Source organism: Phyllobates terribilis, unplaced genomic scaffold, assembly GCF_046119375.1.
Source record: "Phyllobates terribilis strain yellow unplaced genomic scaffold, ASM4611937v1 Scaffold_13__5_contigs__length_258822181, whole genome shotgun sequence".
NCBI lineage: Eukaryota > Metazoa > Chordata > Amphibia > Anura > Dendrobatidae > Phyllobates > Phyllobates terribilis.
The window spans coordinates 113,605,841-113,626,086 of NW_027362773.1; the positions used below are offsets into that span (position 1 = coordinate 113,605,841).

At 43.8% G+C, this 20,246-nt stretch overlaps 1 protein-coding gene across 2 annotated transcripts in view; it reads left to right on the forward strand.

Annotated features, from left to right (window-relative positions):
* Positions 1-19,162, forward strand: part of SPTBN2 (spectrin beta, non-erythrocytic 2) — a 189,061-nt gene extending 169,899 nt beyond the window's left edge. For both annotated transcript variants that reach the window (XM_073658463.1, XM_073658464.1), the window contains 15 exons: positions 625-903; positions 1,013-1,143; positions 4,494-4,698; positions 4,820-5,194; positions 5,906-6,150; positions 6,241-6,379; positions 7,607-7,691; positions 7,788-7,984; positions 8,307-8,467; positions 13,750-13,816; positions 15,631-15,678; positions 15,996-16,225; positions 16,878-17,051; positions 17,169-17,211; positions 18,138-19,162. In XM_073658463.1, the coding sequence (XP_073514564.1) occupies positions 625-903; positions 1,013-1,143; positions 4,494-4,698; positions 4,820-5,194; positions 5,906-6,150; positions 6,241-6,379; positions 7,607-7,691; positions 7,788-7,984; positions 8,307-8,467; positions 13,750-13,816; positions 15,631-15,678; positions 15,996-16,225; positions 16,878-17,051; positions 17,169-17,211; positions 18,138-18,359 (2,601 nt within the window). In that variant the 3' untranslated portion in view covers positions 18,360-19,162. The remainder of the gene's footprint in view (positions 1-624; positions 904-1,012; positions 1,144-4,493; positions 4,699-4,819; positions 5,195-5,905; positions 6,151-6,240; positions 6,380-7,606; positions 7,692-7,787; positions 7,985-8,306; positions 8,468-13,749; positions 13,817-15,630; positions 15,679-15,995; positions 16,226-16,877; positions 17,052-17,168; positions 17,212-18,137) is intronic.
* The last annotated feature ends 1,084 nt before the right edge of the window (positions 19,163-20,246 follow it).

Here is a 20,246-nt window from a genome sequence, read left to right on the forward strand (position 1 = left end):
GCTTATTATGAAGTCTGCTGTAAAGCATGCCAGGATTAATAAACCTCTCTCATGGTGTAACAAAATAAATATGGAGCCAACCTGAGCTGGTGTCTAAAGGAGCAACTCTTCCTGGAACAGGTAGATAGATGTACAGTACCGGTGGCACAGATGTAGACCAACAGGTATATAAGCAGAGGGCAGTAGGTAGTGTCAGACTGAAGAACATTGGGCCCACCAGAGGATTTGATTCTGAGGGCCCACCTTTCTCCCCCACTCAAGAGCCCCATAGCTGCTGCAAGGTTTGCACTATGAACTCACCTGAAGGAGAAGCCAGGGCCCTCCGGAGGATTCTCCGGTTCTCTAGTGGGCCAGTCCAACCCTGGCAGTAGGACACAATGTGGGTAAGGAACCCCATCTAATAGTTTTATTAGTTAAATCCCCATGCTGCCATGATGGCTTATCGTTGGGATTTACCATCACTTTCTCATCTGTGGAGTTTGACTTCCAGACCACCACAAATCCTGAGAATGAAGAGGCCACCAGTCCGAATTACCTTCACTGCAGAACAAGTGGCTGGGATCAATTGGTGTCCACTTTAAGGAAATGTTCCGAAATGTAATTTTTGCCTCGTCTGTCCCACAGACCCTGCAGAAGGAGATTCAAGGACATCGGCCGCGGATTGATGATATTTTAGAAAAGGGGAAGTCAATGGTCAAGAACAGCGCACTTGACGATCAGGAGATCGGGGAGAGGCTGGAGTTGCTGGCGAGCACATGGGAAGAGCTTACAACAGAAGCAGCAAAGCGGCACGCCCGTCTCGAAGAATCTCACGCCGCACAACAGTTTTATGCCGATGCCGCAGAGGCCGAGGCGTGGATGGGAGAACAGGAGCTGCACATGATGTCGGAGGAGAAGGCCAAGGTGGGTGACCTACAGCCTATAACAAGGACCTGGCTCTGATTAGGCGGCATGAGAATGATACGAGCATTGTGTGTGGTTCTCACTTCGTTTTCCGTGTTTAATTCTGTAGGATGAGATTGGCGCTCAGGCGATGCTAAAGAAACACTTGGTTATGGAGCAGGCCCTGGATGATTATGCTGAAACCATTCACCAACTCGCCAACTCCAGTAGAGAAATGGTCTCCAGAGGCCACCCAGAAAGGTAATCATTGAGCTCCGGCCGGCATACGACGAGTGCTCACTGACTTCATGTTACTACATATTCCGTTTTATTTCATGCATTAGGTCATTGTATAAATCGGACCGCGAGCAGAGCGCAGTGCATGGTGCGGCCGCATGGAGAGAGCAGCCCAGTCCGTGCACTGTGTTCCGATCTCTGGCCGATTTATACGCCCGTCTGATTGCGCCCTTACAAGTATAAAATTTTAGGCTTTCCTCTGCATTAAATTTAGAAAATCTGTTAAATATTTAGGCTGCCATTGGCCTGATCAAACTCCTGTTCCTGGGTAATATTGGATGTACGTTGTTATTGTGGATGGAAAAGGACTTTGTTCTTAATGTGGATCTTATTTTATTTTTTGTCCTCTTTCGATCACCTTTTTTTTGTTAGATCTCAATCTGTTTTCACACTAAAGCTAGGCAGGATAAATGGTGCCTATGTAAAACAAGAAAGGGGTTATTGTGCTACTTGGATTTATGAATCATGATTTCATCCTGACTTGTTGGGTGGACTATGATGGGGCTGTTTCCAATGGCCGTACAGGAGACTGCTCCTGCTCCCTGGCAATGGCTTGTAATCAGGGACGCACATAGAAATCATGGGGCCCCATAGCAGAAGATGCAATTGCCCCCCCCCCCCCAAAAAAAAAAAAATTGTTGGGGTCACAGAAGAGCAGGTCTCACAACTTTACAGCCTTTGCGTAGTAATCTTCCTCATGCTGAAGTCCTAGATTCCCCTTTCATTGCCCCCATAAAGTATGATGGCAACAAAAGTGCCCGCCAAACACAGTATGATACCCCCATGGTGCATTTCTCTACATGCGCAGTATGATGACCCTATTGTACCCCATTTCAACTCCCAAGGCAAAGTATGGTGACCCAAACACAGTATGATCCCCCAACTGTGACCCCCACACAGCCCTCCATGCAGTATAATGGGCGGCTACATACAGTATAATGGCCCGCACTAGCCCTCCAAACAGAATTATGGCCCCCACACAAACCTTCACACTGTATAATTGGTTGCATACATTATAATGTCCCCCCACATAGCCCTCCAAATATTATAATGCGCTCCCTATAATCTTCCAAATAGTATAATGCGCCCCCCCATGGTCCTCCATACAATATAATGCACTCCCCATGGTCCGCCACACAATATAATGCACTCCCCATGGTCCCCCATACAATATAATGCACTCCCCATGGTCCTCTATACAATACAATGCAACCCCCCAGTCTGCTGAGCCTTTGGTGGGAAGCGCCGCACATGTCAGAACAGCGGGCGCGCTGTAATGACATCATCGCTCCTGCTGTTCTGACACGTCAGACGCTGAGGAAAAATGACGTGGGTGGAAGAGTCTGCTGACGCTCCCTCCTCCATCATCATTGCTCGCACTGGGACCCCCTTCCGGCCATCAGCGCGAGCAATGATGATGGAGGAGGAGCGTCAGCAGATGCTTCCACCCCCATCATTCTGTGCGGTGTGCGTGCGAGCGCTGACTGGCAGGAGGAGGCCCGGTCCGGGTGCTGACACTGGGCTCCCCCGGCTCACGGGCCCCATAGTAGTGGCATGGCCTGTCACCATTGGCGGTATGCCACTGCCTGTGATGCCTACCTCCTGACTGACAACAAGTATTAGGGAGCTTAAAAAAAAATCTGTCTACTTTTAATACAAAGTCGGTATTATTAGTTTGAATTTAGGACATGGCTTGCCCTAATTAAGAATAATTAGACTTTTAAGGGTTTTTTTTTTGCTTGTCAGTCACTGAATTTATTACAATCCCACAGAGTGAGAGTTTCCCTTTGTTTAATTTGGCTAATAGAAAAAAGTCACGAGCAACCTCTTTATAATGGTTCGTCTTGGTATATGGCATCCAAACAGAAGATTTATTAAATGAATATTTTTTAACCATTTTCTCTCTTTTTTTCCTTTTTTCTTACTCCTCATTTGCTTTTGATATAAAGGGTAACTGTCATTTTATTTTATTTCTTCATAAATCAATTTTTACAGGTAAAAATAAGTAACTTTGTAATATATCTCATCAGAGAAATCTGCTTGCCTGATCGATCATTCTCAATTTATGGGTAAAATCTGCCTTCAAGTGAAATACAGATTTTCCCATTACTACAAGAAACGTTCAGCTGCATGGTACATAGAACTTTATGAGCACCAACTGTCATTTTGTGTCGGCCTCTAGCTCCTCCTTTCTCCATATAATTTTAGAAGCACCACCTGTCATTTATTTCTGTAATGGGAAAATCTTCACTGAATACAGTGAACTGAGGATGAAATATTAGAGAGAATTCTGTAAGATATATTCGTGTTACTTATTTTCATGTGTACTATTGATTTATGAACTAAAACGTAAAATGATGGATACTGTTTAAGTAGTTTTTAGACGTTTGTGTGACTTGAGTGACTGCTGCAAGTAACCAGATTTGTAGCATTTTTAGTAGTTTTCACCATGAGAAACAACTTGTAGCGCTAGATAGGAGAGGCGAAAGGTGGATACAAAAATCTGTACTTTCTATATTCCGACTAGGAGAAGAAACAAAGTTGGTTTAAAGGGGTATTCCCATCTCCAAGATCCTATCCCAATATGTAGTAGATGTAATAATGATAATATTAGTAAATACCTCCAATTAGAAATGTAGTATAGTTCTTCTGATTCGCTATGTCACTTACCCAATGTGCAGGTCATTGCAGTAGCTTAGGTATCCATGGTTACGGCCACTAACTGTCACTATATGAGCAGTTGTAACCATGACTACTTAAGCTACTGCAATGCCCTGCACATGGGGTAAGCTATATAGGTTATCAGGGGAACTATACTATATTTCTAATTTGAGGTATTTGCTAACATTATTATTATTATTATTACATCTACTACATATTAGGATAGGATCTTGGAGGTGGAAATACCCCTTTAAAGCATTTTGGAAACGGTGGAGCTAAAAGATTGACATGGGTTAAAGTAGCCGTTTGATATTTTAAACTCCGCTATATTCTCTTTTCCCTGCACCAGCGCTCACTCCCTGCCGCTGCTGCTTTCTTTTTTTTGACAGGCTGCAGCCTTTACATCTAGAGGCAAATTTGTCCGAGATCGGACGGCAATTCATGGACTGGCCGTGGGTCTCTCGACCTGATCGTAATAGCTGGATAGAAATATATGAAACCTGTCACACTCTGGTCGGGAGACCCGCGACCAATCCGTGCACTGCGGTCAGATCTGAGAGCAATTTGCATGGACGTCTGAATGCACCCTAGTTGTCGTTTGTTGTATAGGGATTGATCTCATTTTTAAATAATTTTTTTTCCTTCGTTAACAGTGACCGGATTACGTTGCGCCAAGGGCAAGTTGACAAGCTGTATGCCAGTCTAAAGGACCTGGCGGAAGAGCGGAGCGGAAAGCTGCAGGAACACCAGAGACTCTGCCAACTTAGGAGAGACGTAGAAGACTTGGAGCACTGGATCTCGGAGCGGGAGGTTGTGGCTGCTTCTCACGAGCTGGGACAAGATTATGAGCATGTAACGGTGCGTACATCCATCGGTGACAGATGTAGAACTCGATGTTCTGCTGACATTTTAGGCTATGCTTCATAGTTGGTTCAAAAGTATTTCTTAGAATGTATCTCGTCTTCGCTTTCTAAACTAGATGCTGAGAGATAAATTCCGGGAATTCTCTCGCGATACAAGTAACATCGGACAGGAACGCGTGGACGCCGTCAACCTCATGGCCGATGATCTTATCTCCTCTGGACATTCGGAAAATGCCACCGTGGCCGAATGGAAGGACGGTCTCAATGAAGCCTGGGCTGATCTTCTAGAAATGATTGATACGAGGAGCCAGATGTTGGCGGCCTCCTATGAGCTTCACCGCTTCTACCAGGACGCCAGAGAGACTCTGGGCCAGATCAAGGACAAACAGAAGCAAATACCAGAAGAGACTGGCCGAGACCTGAACACTGCAGAGGCCATGCAGCGCATGCACACCACGTTCGAGCATGATATACAAGCCCTTAGTGCCCAGGTAAGGCGATCGGTCAGATTAATAATCATCAATATGATCATAAAATGTACTTCTTTCATGAAGCAGAGACATGAATTCATACCCACCACCGCCTAACCTAGTGCACCATGAAGGTCTTCTAAAAACCCAGCAAAAACCCAGTAAAAACCCAGCAAAAACCTTAAGTTTTATTCTATTTGTGACCTTAGAGTTTATTGCAATTGTACCTATTTATCTGATTGCAACAACCCCTTTAAATGTTTTTTTTCTTTTTAATAGAAAAGTGCTTGTACAAACAAGCAAGTTTGCAAATTAGTACTTATTAAATATTGATTCCATTCTCAAGATCAACAATAGTTTACTGCTCATTTCCTAAGTTTCCGGCCACTGCTGCAGTCTTATCAGCAGTGGCTAGTCTCCTAGGCAAGGACATCAGCCCTTACAAGCTCTGTGCTATAGAGCGTGTAGGCGCTGCTTTGAATCGGACTGGATCCCGCCAGCTTAAGTGTCCCTGCGCTCCTCCGAGGCTGCAGAAAGAAAGCTGCCCCTGCTAGTGACTCTGCTGTCAATCTTCAGGACCATGCCCCATCAAGCGGGAAGTCGGGAGGCAGGGGAGCAGTTTGCTCCTGAAGATTGACCTTGAAAAACCCCCTTAAATCCCAGATAAATACTTTTTTTATTGAATTGTAATTTGGTGTAAACTATCATTCTTGGTGTTTTGTATTTCTGTAGGTAAAGCAGGTTCAGGAGGACGCCGCTCGACTTCAGAAAGCTTACGCTGGTGAAAAGGCGGCGGACATTCAGAGGCATGAACAGGCAGTGACTGAAGCCTGGGGTGAACTGCTAGATGCAAGTAGTGCCCGTCGCCAGCTACTTTTGGACACCGGGGAGAAATTTCGCTTTTTTAGGATGGTTAGAGATCTCATGCTATGGATGGATGATGTCAATCTTCAGATCGACGCTCAAGAAAAACCACGGTAAGGCTGTGATTGGGATTTACTTTTTTTTTTTTGTATATTATCTACATTTAATTCCAATTATTAACATTTAATCTTCACTTTAAATAGGGATGTATCATCGGCTGATCTAGTAATAAAAAATCACCTAAGCATTAAAGCAGAGGTGGACGCCCGAGGAGACAGCTTTACTACCTGCATAGACCTCGGAAACTCTCTGCTAGAGAAGAATCACTATGCATCTGACAAGGTAATTACCATTTTTACCCATAGCCAATAGATTAAAAACTGATGAAAAAGCATCAGGCTCTCATACACTTAGATTAAAAAGGGGACCGACCAGCCACCTAATTTGTACTGGGCATCAGGCGTCCCCCGATGGATGATGATGGGGGAGAGACAGCTCGGTCATGTTGACCTACAAGACCTGATCTTTTGGCTTCCTTGGGACATAAGCTGGTGCCAGGGATGTTTTGGCTGCAACTACCTATTGGAAACGCGTGCACACTCAGCCCAGCGAAATGTACATGTGTTTTAAGGGCTCATTCACACTCTCAACTTTTTCACGTATGGCAAAAACGGATTGACTATTCTGACCAGAGTGTGGTACGAGTGTCATCACTTTTTCTCGTACATGGAGAAATAAAAAACTTTCTCCATTCTCACAGTCTGTAAAAATCAGAGCACACTCAGATGTCGTCAGAGTGCGGTCCAATTTTTGCATAAACCCATTGACTTGTATCATCAATTTTGATCCAATCTTCTGGACATGTCTCCGCGATTTTCCGTAGACCAAGAAGAATCACTTAACACGTGAAAGGCCCCATATACGATCTGTGAAAAATAGGGAAAGTACTCGTATGTGAAAATCTGATGTCTGAATGAGCCCTAAGAGAGCTGGGAGAGATGGCTGTTTTGCCAAATGAGCACTCGACTGACCACTAGAAAAGGTGAAAAATAAAAAGTCCAGGGAGCGATCTCCAAAACCAGTTAGGACTCTGTTCACACCAGCATTCAGAACTCCCATTTGACCATTCTTGTTTTTAAGACCAAACTGCAATAGTATCCAAATGGGGTCTGTCCCGTATCCATTACATGATATACAAAATAACAGACCTGATAATAATCAGTTCAGCCCCTCTGCTTCCATTTCCATCAGTTATGCAGCATATTCATTTTTGACATTAATTCAGTTTGTCCATTCCATAAAAAAAAAATGGAATGCCCGAACGCAATTTTTTGTGAAAAATTAAGTTAGTCTAGTACTCTGCATAGAGCCAGAGTCCTCCTTTTATCACTGGAATGACATGGCGCCTATATAACAACCACATAGGAGCAATGCGCTCATGATTCAAGGCCTAATGTGTTTCTACAGAGATTAAGGTTAGAAAAAATATATCTCCTGTGGGTCAATACATTTTTGGATTTTTTTTTTCTCATTGGATTCTACTTTTGTTTTTCCCTTTATTACTTTCAGATCTCCGAGAAACTAGAACAGCTGCAAGAAAGGCGGCAGGAGACGGAGAACAAATGGAAAGATAAAATGGAATGGTTACAAATAGGTAAGTGGTTCATACAGTTTTCAGTTCTGGAAATAATACGGTGACCGTTCAGCCAACACATGACTAACAGTATTTTTTTTCTTGGTTGATTTTTAGTTCTGGAGGTGCTGATGTTCGGAAGGGATGCGAACGTGGCGGAGGCATGGCTTTCCAGCAATGAACCTATTGTCCGCTCCTCAGAGCTGGGAGGCAATGTAGACGAAGTGGAGAACCTGATTAAGAGACACGAAGCTTTCCAAAAATCTGTCTCTACCTGGGACGAAAGATTCTTACTTTTGGAAAAACTAACGACGGTGAGCCCATCTAAAAAAAAAAATATCAATGCACTGATCGGCTAACCTTAAGTGGTGGTGAATTCTGCAAAAAAGGGATTTTTATTTGCACGTAGAGGTTGAATTCGATTTTAACAAGTAAATTTAATGTATTTTTCCACTAAAACCTGTAGAAAATCATTGTAAAACCAGATGCAATTTTTTGTTTGTAAAAGGTATGTTTTTTTTACTAAATATATCGAAGTGTCTGGGGATCTGCATCTTGTACATCTTCAGATTATAAATTGCTAAACTTTTCATTGGTCACTGATTTTGATTTATTTTTTTTTTGTTTAATCTGAAGCTGGAAGAGAATGAGATGAAAAGGAGAAGAGAAGAAGAGGAGAGGCGACGAAGGCCTCCGACTCCACCTCCACCAGAGCCAAAGCAAGAAGAGGTTTTCCAGGAACAGAATCACCAGATTTTAGAGGATCATTCCATTCCGGTCACCGTTCTGCAAGAAAGGTAAGATTGGTGCTACTTTTACCTACTCATTTTAACCCCTTATTACCAGTGACATGGGTTCAGAGCAATGGCAATGTCTTCATGACAAAAGGATAAACTATGAGACCCCTAAAGGTTGGACTAGCAAATCTGTTATAATTAATAGGGTTGGGTTTATATGTTTCTTCTTGAATTCTTAACAGTTTTTTGCTCTTTAATCTGATTACAAGGATGTGTCACTCTTAGACTGTGTGCTTTTGTTTCAATACAATTATTGTTTTATCAGCAGGAAATTATCACTGCAGACCAGTCCAGTTAATCTGTGTAACCCTGCCCCCACCACTGATTGGTAGCTTCCTCTGTACAATGTCAGTATGCAGCCAATCAGGGGTGTGGGCGGGGTTATACATGGCTCAGTGCTCAACTGCTACATCTACAGCAGAGAAAACAGGGATTCTATCAAAACTACACCAAGCAGATCAGTAAGTGACACATCACTGGAATCAGGGGCTCAGCCCCTACATCATATTTTAACAAAAACCTGGTGCCAGATTCCCTTTAATAGAAAAGTATTACATTTCATAAATCACTAGTATTTTTTTTTACAGTAACAGTACATTTTGCTTGGTGCCGCAATCAATATATTTTCTTTATCGCTTCATTGGGGGACACAGGTAATCATGGGTGTGAGCTGCTGTTGTTAGGAGGCTGACCCTAAGCAAGAAAAAGTTAGCCCCTCCTCAGCAGTGTACACCCACCGACTGACACAAAGCTCATCAGTTTAGTGATGGGCAGTCCGGCTCTTTTTGGCTCAATAAAACGGCTCTTCTTGCAAATAGTACTACACTTCCCACTGTTCTCACTCCAGTCCTTTGACTGTAAAGCCAGGGCCTCCATACACACCTGTATAGGCATCTATTGAAGCAGTACAGACTGCTTTTTGCCATGTCCTCAGAGTGTCAGCTCCTGTACAGGCCGCTCACTCCTGGTTATTGCTGACCTGTGTTACTGTATAGTATTTGATATTGTTTGTACACGTCCTTTCTGCATCAGTCAGTGCTGTGATATCTGCTGGTGCTGGAGAAGATTCTGATTCTTAAGAATAAATGCTTGGAGACTCGTTACAGGCTCTTACAGAGTAACTGTGATCTGTGCACCACACACGCAGTGTAAGGTCGGTTTCACACGTCCTGATATTTTTGGTACTGGAAAAACCAGTACCGGAGATATCCGCGTCTGTGTGTCCGTATGTGTGGTACATGTGGCAGCAGTGTGCCGCATCAGGATCACACGTACCAGGGCTTGGTAATGAGTGTACAGTTAGTGCTGTTCCCAAGCGCCGGGTGCTGAACGCTGCCCTCATCATTGTCCCCTGCGATCAGCACGGGCAAGGGACAATGATGAGAGTAGTAGTCTGCTCCCACTGTGTCGTGGTGTAAGAATAAAATAAAAAAATCATTATACTCACCTGTCCAAAGATATCCACCGCTGTAACCCATCTAACCGCTCACGCCGACGAGAATGACTCGCTCCGACAAGCGGACCCTGATGCTGCGCTCAGCGAGCGGTGTCCTGTCACTCACTGAGCTCAGCACAGCTCCGGGGCCCGCTCGCTGTAGTGAGTCATTCTCATCGGCGTGAGCGGTCAGATGGGTTACAGCAGGGGACATCTCAGACAGGTGAGTATGGTGATTTATTTTTTTAAATTTTATTCTTATTTTTACACCAGGACACAGCGGGAGCAGACTACTACAGCACCAAGGGTCTTCACGAAAGTGATGGTCGTGGTCATGGCCATTTTGCGCTCCATGGGGATTGTGGTTATCCCTTATCTGGACGATCTATTGATCAAGGGCCCTTCTCTTATAGACTGTCGCCAAAGCCTTCACATATCTCTGGACATTCTCGCCTGGCTGGGCTGGATAGTCAATATAGCCAAATCTTCCCTAATTCCATCTCAGCGTCTGACCTTCCTGGGAATGCTGTTCGACACGGCCCGTGCCAGGGTTTTTCTCCCAAACGAAAAGATCTCCTCTTTCTGCCTTGGGGAGTTGCCTTCTAAAGAACCTATCTCCTCACTCACTTCGTCTCTGCATGCAGCGTTCTAGGAAAAATGATCACCGCCATGGAAGCAGTGCCTTTTGCCCAGTTCCATACTCGTCCTCTTCAGTTAACCCTCCTGTCTGCTTGGGACAAGAGGATCCCCTCTCTGGATCAACCCATCAACCCCCCCCCCCCACATGAGGCAGTCTGACATGGTGGATTCTGCCATCCTCCATTTGCCCCGGGAGGTCTTTTCTTCCTCTCCTGTGGCACCAGTAGCAGTTAGTCACAACCGACGACAGCCTTCTCGGCTGGGGAGCATTCTTTCTTCATCACACGGTACAGGGACGCTGGAACTCTCGGGAAGCTTCCCTACCGATCAATCTTCTAGAAATCAGGGCAATCTACCTCTCCTTGACCCATTGGTAGGATCTCCTCATAGGATCTCCAGTCCGCATTCAATCTGACAATGCCACGGCCGTGATGCACATAAACCACCAAGGCGCAGCAAACCCGTCATGAAGGAGGTGTCACGAATCCTAATGTGGGCCAAATGCAGCGTCCCTGCTATCTCAGCGGTACACATTCCGGGCTTGGACAACTGGGCCGCCGACTTTTTCAGTCGCCAGGGCCTCGCCTTAGGAGAATGGTCTCTCAACCCCGACATATTCCGCCAGATATGTCAGTGATGGGGCACTCCTGACGTCGATCTGATGGCGTCTCGACTGAATCATAAAGTTCCCGACTTTGTAGCCCGATCCCGCGATCGGTCAGGATGCTCTGGTCATGTTATGGTCTTAGTTCCAACTACCTTAGATCTTTCCCCCTCTCCCTTTTGATTCCGAGAGTCATCAAGAAAATCAAGGCAGAAGGGGTACCCGTAATCATAATAGCCCCAAGACTGGCCCAGACGGACATGGTACACAGAGTTGGTCAACCTGCTTTCCAATCCCCCCTGGAAACTCCCAGAACGTCCAGATCTATTCTCACAGGGACCGCTCTTCCAGCAGAATTCTCGGTCTCTCAATTTAATGGCATGGCCGTTGAAGCCGCAGTTCTGAAGGAAGAAGGTTTCTCTCCCAAGGTCATTCACACCATGATTAGTGCTAGAAAACCCACCACTTCTCGCATTTATCATAGGACCTGGAAGGCCTTTTTTCGCTGGTGTGAAGACAAACAAAGGGCTCCCTTGTCCTTCTCCCTTCCCCCCATTTTGGCCTTTTAAGGCTATGTGCCCACGGTGCAGAAATGCTCAGGATTTTTTCCTGAGTGTTTCTGCAACTCCCTGGCAGAAAAAACACATGCGGATTGTACATGCGTTCTCTTGCCAGGGACATGCGGATGTGAAGCGTTCTTCACATGCATTTCCGCATGCGGGTGTCAAGGGCTTTCCAAGCGATTTTAGCATGACTTAGAAAGTGCTTGACAACTTGGTCACACTATATAAATCCATGCAACCGGCATGGATTTATATAGTGTGACCCGAGAGAATGTCAAAAAATAAACCTATACTTACGTATAGGCTGCCGGCAGATCATGGTACACTGTACTGAAGGACCTGCCGTCACATGACTGTGACGTCACCGCAGGTCCTTCAGTCCTGCGCGATCTGTAGGCAAGCACAGGGAAGGAATCCGGGGGCCGTTGGAAGGTGAATATAATCTTTTATTTTTTATTTTATTCTTTTTTTTTACAGCTTTTAGGGTACATGGGTGTGGAGGAGAGACTCCTGTCCTCCACACCCGGGTACCATCCGCACACTAGAACGCGCCAATTACGCAAGCACAGATGCAGTCTTGCGGAATTGACGCGTTCTAATGTAAGTCAGTGGCGGCGAAAACGCAGCGCTTCCGCAAAATAATTGTGCTGCGTATTTTTCCGCAATGATAATCCGCAGCGGAAATTTCCGCAGCATGTGCACAGCACATGCGGATTATCATTGGGGAACATGGCAGGCCTTCTACCATGCGTTTTTTTTAAGCGTTTCTGCAGGGTTTTTGCTGCTGCGGAAATGCTTAAACGCATCGTTGGCACACAGCCTTACAGTCAGGCCTTGATGCCGGCCTGTCTCTTAGTAGACTTAAAGGCCAGATCTCCGCTCTCAGTCCTTTTTTCAGCGAAACTTAGCCTCTCGGCCACAGGTCAAGACCTCCATCCAAGGAGTTGCCCATCTGGCACCGCCAAATCGGCCTCCTGTGGATCTGTAGGACCTTAACTGAGTCTTAACCGTTCTCCAGCAAGCTCCGTTCGAACCCATGCAGGACGCCTCGTCGTCGCTCCTGGAAGGTTGCCTTCCTAGTAGCCTTCTGTCCAGCTCCACTTCATCCCCTTGAGAAGTTGCTCCACAAGCTGGACCTTGTCACAGCCTTGCGCGTCTAACTTGCAAGAACCGCTTCCTTACGGCGTTCGGACACCTTATTTGTCATTCGTGAGGGTCATCGCAAGGGTCTCCTTGCTTCTAAATCTACCATCGCCCGATGGATCCGTTTAGCCATACAGGAGGCATATCGCGTTAGGGATAAGCCTTCTCCTCTGGGAGTAAGGGCTCACTCTACCCGGGCGGTGGGGGCTTCCTGGGCTGTTCGGCACCAGGCCTCTGTGCCCCAAATTTGCAGGGCTGCGACCTGGTCCTTGCTTCACACTTTCACAAAGTTTTACAGAGTTCACACTTATGCCTCAGCTGATGCCAGTCTAGGACGGAAGGTTCTGTAAGCAGCGGTCCGACCTAGACGGTTTTTAATTACTGTTCCCTCCTTAGGGACTGCTTTAGGACGTCCCACGGTTACCTGTGTCCCCCAAGGAAGCGATAAAGAAAGATGGATTTTTGGTACTCACCGTAAAATCTCTTTCTTCGAGCCTTCATTGGGGGACAGAGCACCCTCCCTTGTTTTGTACCTACGTTGGGCCTGTACATAGTTTTGTTTTGTTGTAGTTCCTCCAGTCCTTTTATCACTAACTGATGAGCTTTGTGCCAGTCGGTAGGTGTATACTGCTGAGGAGGGGGTAACTTTTTCTAGCCTAGTGTCAGAAGCATACACCCATGGTTACCTGTGTCCCCCATTAAAGGCTCCAAGAAAGAGATTTTACGGTGAGCACCAAAAATCCACCTATTTATCTCATGCCTTTTTTTTAATTGATTTCTAGCTTTGAATTGATGAAAATAATTACTAATTTTGTATATTTTTGGAATTTCAAAGTAAAAAATTGGAATTACTTCATTATAAATGAACCTCTTCTACTCTTGTGCCGTTTCCATCTAGGCTACAAAACTTGCAAACTGAACAGGCTTCGGTTAATGGGCTGTGTACAGACTTCGATTCTCCGCAGGTATGTGCCGTATTCTGGGTTAAGTAACGTGGGTGTATGGAATACAGAACTCTTCCACTATCTCATAATGAAGAACTGGATTACTTTTAGCATGTTAAAACTCCCTTATGCTGATAGCAACATACCTTTATGGGTTGTATCCTAGGAAGACCAGATGGATAAAGGGGTCTTCCATTACTACGGTATATTGATGGAGCCACCGATCAGCTGTTATCACTAAATGATGCCGGATGTAAATTGGTGTATAGATACGAACACCACCTCTCAGCTGTGCCGTCTAGTGGCCACTGCCACTTACTGCAGATCAGCTCATATTTAAAAGGGAATTTGCTGCTGCTATTTATTAATAATAATAATAATAATAATTTTTTTAAAAATAATTATTATTTAAATAATAAATATCAGAAAATTACCTATTGTTTAAATCAAACATTTGTGTTTAAATATGGGTGGTTGTTTTTTTTTTTTGTTTTTTTTTATAGAAATGTTGGCATTTTTTCCCCCCTATTGCAATCTATTTAAAAATAAAAATTAGAAATCTTGCAATTTTCACACTAGCCATTTGAAGCTATTTTAGACTTTTAACTTCCTGTTGTTTTAGGAAACCTTACCTGTATATTACCCACAATGATCAGACCCCCGGCCATATATTTTATATTGATCGCATGCAAAGGTCACTGTGAAGGGAGCTGTGACATCGCCTATTGTGATTGGTGGATCCGGTGTTATCAGCTGTGTACAGAGGTGTCCTTTGTCATTGTAACTCTGCCCCTGATGATAATTAGACTGGTGAAAACTTTTCCTGAAAGGACGGGAATCTAAGAGTCAAAAATTGCCCTAGTGGCCAGTGTGAAAATTGCAAGATTATGTTTGTCACGATTATGTCATACAAGGTGTGGGAAATACTTAGTGCAATACAAAGGGAAAGGAAAGGGAGCCCAGACACTAGGGAAAGGGGGGAGTCAAGACCTCCTAGGGTGATATCAGATCAGCCTGTCTCCCCTAACGTCCCTATATTGGTTCCACACAAATCTCCGCACGCGTTCCTCGCCCTCTTTCCCTGGCGTTTGGCCCTGGCAAGGGAAGGGAGGGGGGATGAGCGCTAGTCGATCCCCACTGACCACTAAAGACAACAAGGGGGAACAAACAAGGGAAGATAGCTTAGCTTTAAGTCGACTTCAGAGAGATGAACACTCGTCCTCATAGCTTCATAGAGGAAGAAGTAATGCACTTGCTCCGAGCCTTCACAAGGGGTAATGTGAGTATCGCCGGCACCTCCCCCTAGCAGATAGGTATTTATACACCCAGGCAGTGTCAATCAGCAAGAGGAAGGTAGCCACTGGGTCCTAGAGAGACATCCTCTAAGAAGGTGTCTGTAATGCCAAATGTAGAGATTTCCTGCAACCAACTGCAGGGCGATTATCACTTCTGACACACCCGTGACAAAAAAAGGCCAAAAAAATGTTAAATATATTTAACACAAAAAACTGATTAAAAATATAGGTAATTTTCTGACGATAAAGTTCCTCTAAATTCGAGCTGTGGAGTTCTTCTCCATCTACCGTTTACATTTGGTAGCTGCCCAAAGTGATAACAGCTGGTCAATGGCGTCCACCCCCCATCAATCTGGTATTGAGGACCTAAGGATAGGTCATAAATATCATAGTGATGGAAACGCCTTTTGAACTTTTACCCATGTGATCACTAATAGGGGGTTTAAACCCATTATTTCTATATAATTTTTGTAAACTTTCAGATGATTGATGTATAAACTTGGCATGAATTGTAATAGAATAAACTTGTGTTTCTGACAGCCGTCAACTGACGCCAGGCGGATCGATGACAGCTTCTCTGAAAATCAGGCAAGTATTTCTTTAATTGATGACTTAAAGAAAAAAATAAGTGTTGGATATCATACTTTTTATTGTACAAAAATGTTGAAAAACAAGAAGTTTCATTTTAATCTGAATGCACAATATATCGTACTTGTACCTTACCTTGTGATACTCTGATTTAAGTAGGAGGTTGGAGAATAGACCACTGGCTATAAAATTATAGCTATATTGTACCTCTTCATTTGTTTTTAAGACCTCTGCTTACAGTCATTAAATGGGATCCTGCATTTTTTTTTTACTTACAGTAAATGTCAGAAACTGACAATTCTTTTCTATTTCTATAGGGGTACGACACATCAGAAGCAGCTAATGGCGCAAAGACAGACCTAATTCCTAAAGACGGCAGCCCGCCGCCCTCCCCGCCAATCCCAACACGACCAACGTTCTCGCCTATAAATCTTCAGACGTCGACTTTACCAATCAGCAGTCCTGAACCGTTTGCTTCAGAGCAGATGGAAGGAATGATGCACCGCAAACAGGAGATGGAGTCTCATTCCAAGAAAGCCGCCAATAGGTGAGATATATTCATGTCAGATAACACCTGTGTTCAGCAGGAACCTAGCAGCCACCATTCATAATGTGTAATGGTCACAGCTCACCTCCTCCTCCTCCTGTACAATGACTGATAACACCTCTATATATAGGAGATAACACAGGATCAACCATTCACAATAGGTGATGTTACAGCTCACCTCCTCCTCCTGTACAATGACCTTAGCCCTTATCAGAGCAGGCCTAGTTAATACTTCTATAGAAGTGAATGTGTCAAAAGTTGTCTATTGTTGCTTATGGTCCAGGTGACTGCTGTAAAGCTGTTAAAGGGGCTGTTTACTACTGGACGGACCCTTAACTGTTGAAGTGCCCCAGATAACCTAAAAAAAGAAAGAACAAAACCCTTACTTTCTGTAGGAATGTCACTGGTCTGGGAAGAGGTTTTTTTTATTTATTTTTTTTTAATCTGGGGCACTTAAGCACTTAAGGGGTCAACCAGTAGTGGACAACCCCTTTAACAGAAGCTCAGGCAAAATAGTAATATTTTAATCATCATGTATTAAAAAAAAAAAAAAAAAAAAAACAGAAAATAGAAACAGATTAGAAAAAAAGAATATTAGTACTAATAGCAATAAAGGCAACGTCTCAGTGTGGATATCCTCATCGCCCCACAGGTCCTGGCAAAATGTTTACTGTGTTCTGAAGAAAGGCAGTTTGGGATTCTATAAAGATGGGAAGAGCGCGAGCAGCGGCATAACGTACCACGGCGAGGTGCCTGTGCAGCTGGTGGGAGCGCAGTGCAGCGTGGCACACGAGTACAAGAAGCGCAAAAATGTCTTCAAGCTCAGGTAAGATCAAGCCTAGTGGCGTTAGCAATGGATTCATTCTTACTTGCAGACATGTGCTAAAATTGTTAATCTACTCAGAATAAAACCTATTTTTTTTTTTTTTATTAAATTCCACAGTTTACCAGATGGGAAGGAGTTTCTCTTCCAAGCAAAAGACGAGGTACGTGGTTCGCAACTGACGTTTTTCCGGAAGATAATAGAGCAGAGATTTAGTATTGGGAAGTCCAGAGAGAGAGAGCTCAAAAGTTCATTGGGGTTCTGGTACCCAAACCAAACTTTGCAATAAAGTTCTGGCTAGCTACCAGAACCCGAACTTACATGAATGGGTCTGCTTATCCATAATCTGTAGTAGTCACATCTTAGACATTTTTTTTCGGCAAATCCTAGCATAAATGTCTAATCGATAGTAGTCTGCCCTTTTTTTTTTTTTTGAAAAAAACAAAACTCTGTCCCTTACCCCCTGTCAAAGGCTACATAAAGCAGACACTTATACAGACGAAGATTGAATGGAGGCGGCCATGAATGTTTCATTAGAGTTATGGAAACAGCAACTACATGCATTCTCTGGCTGGAGTCAAGGCATCCCCCAAAAGATGGGGGTCCCAGAACTAACATTCACAAGCCCCCTTTTCACAACCTAATATTTAATACTTGAGTATTTTATTCTGCATTTCATCACAATGAGACCTAGACCTCTCGCAGGATAAACATTAACCTGCTGCTTTGGACCAAAACTGGGTCTTGAAGGCGCTAAGAACTATGGCTGACATTTATCAACGCGTTCCATCTTTTTGAGATGAGGTTACTCCAAAATAATGTCACTTTTATTGACCGTCTGCACATCAGTTTGTAAAAATGGAGAAAAAAGCTGAGTATTTGGACACGTTTATGAAATGTGAGCTCTACCGGCAACAGACCCTGAGGTAGCGATGTGTCCAACTTTTAACATTGTATGTTGGAGCAGATTTGTCTAGCCATTGTATTATGTCTGAATTAAAGTTCTGGCACTTTGGTCCATGAGGGTCTGTAGGTCTCGAGTACATATCAATGATTATGCCACAATTGTAATCCTGTTCTCTTCTTCAGGCTGAGATGAGCAGTTGGATGCGGGTGATTAATGCCTCAATGTCTTCCTCGACTAGCGATACTTCAGACCTTTCCCCAAGCGTACCCAAAGGAATGACCCGGGCTATGACCATGCCTCCTGTGTCCCCCAATAGTGCCACAGAGGGCAACGTGACATTGCGGAATAAGGAAGGAAAAGAAAAGGACCGAGAAAAACGATTTAGTTTCTTTAAGAAGAAATAAATACCATCATGCTCATCCGGACGGGTCACTCTGTCCAAATCTTAACTGCAAATAAGGCCCTGTCACGCCAACAGCATGGGACCTGTGGGCAATTGTGGGGCTTGGGTGGTTGTGTGGGTAAATTAAAAAAAAACAAAAAAAAAACCACAGCATTTTATATACATATATATAAAATTATATATGCATAACATGCAACTCCAATGATGAACAGACTTTTGAGACCCTTACAATGCAACATGTTGGATCCCAAATAGAAGCTCCGTTTGCACCGATCACAGTTGAATTGTGGCTTTTGAGGCATGTGAGCCATTCTTGAGGGGGTCATTAATTCATTATCATTAAATTCTTTCGTCTAGATGGGGGTCTTTCATTGTCTCTGTGCGCATGTCCAGCCGTCGCCTCTACCATGACATCAAGGCGTTAGAGAAGCAGTGCACCTATTGCAGCCTATAATGAAGATGCAATAAACTGAAAGAACTCCGCTGTTTTTTGCCTCTGACGTGAACGACGGTACTTCTGATTTACTATTAGTGGGCGAAAGCGCACGGCCTCCGTAAGCGTGACTTTCCTACGTACACAATGCTGCCTGATTATCACACATGCTGTATATATATATTAATACGTTTTACACGGACTGTGCTGGATTTTGCTGTCTGTAAAGAAGATGGTTCAGCAAGCGGAGAATGGCAAAATGTTGATTTTTAAATTGGGATTTAGTACGAGAAACGAATGTGGGGGAGAGCAAATATTTTTTGGCACAAGGATAAAAAAAAAAGGTGAAGTACTTTTTTTTTTTTTTTTTTTTCAAAATAAGTCTTATTGAAAGTGAGTGAAGAGCCTTCAGAAAATCAGGGCAAGCGATTAATGCAGTGCGTGGTGGGTGCTACTTTCAATTGCATCTCACCAGGCACTGATTGCCTATTGTAAGTTTTAAGCCGTTTCTTTCATTTCTTTTTCTCTATAGTCCAATTTTAATTATAAAGATATATGCGTGTGGTCGGGGGCGTCACAATTGGGGGTTGCGATTACTCCTCTGCCACGGAGGAGGGCACCGGCACTAGAAATAGCAGTCAGGGGAAGAAGGCACCGGCACTAGAAATAGCAGTCGGGGGAAGAAGGCACTGGCACAGATTTTGTATTTTTAAAACAATATTACTTTCAGTATGATATAAGCTGAAAATGAATATATATGTACTGTATAAAGGGCCAAATAAGGGCAGCCTTTGTCACTATTATATTCACAAGACTTGAGTAGGCAAAAGATCCCAATTTTACCGGAGGCATAGTCATCGCCTTTGCTCTTGCGTTGGCCACACTTCCAACCTCTGGACACTAATCCAGTGGTGTAATGAGTGCGGTCTATAACTTGAGTGCCCCTCAAGATCAATGACCATAACCAATTATATGGGGTGCTTTTTATCGGTACACTACCACCTTCTCAATTTAGTAATCTAGCACCCACCTTCTACAAGGTTTGCCATCTTCCCCAAAGTATTTAGATTTTAGAGTTGAAGATGTTTTATTTTCCTGTACAATGTACTTTCTTTAGCTTTATAACACTTTCCTTGGGTGGATCAGAAGATATTTGTTGCATTTGATATCTGCTTTTTACATTTTTTATGTGTAGTTTGGTGAATTTGGGTGGATTTATTTTATTTTTTTTCAAGGGTGTATTGTAATATCCATCGTGCATAACACTGAATCCCCATTATATTAAAATGAGGGGGAAGAAATCAAAGCTTAAGGCTATTTTTTTTATTTTGTTCATTCTTTGAGATGATTGCGTCTCCCTACTGTATATTACTGTTCATCGTAAGGAAATGCCATGCATCCCCCACCAATACCACTAGGTGTTTTATCAAAACCTCTTCCAGAAAGAAAAACACT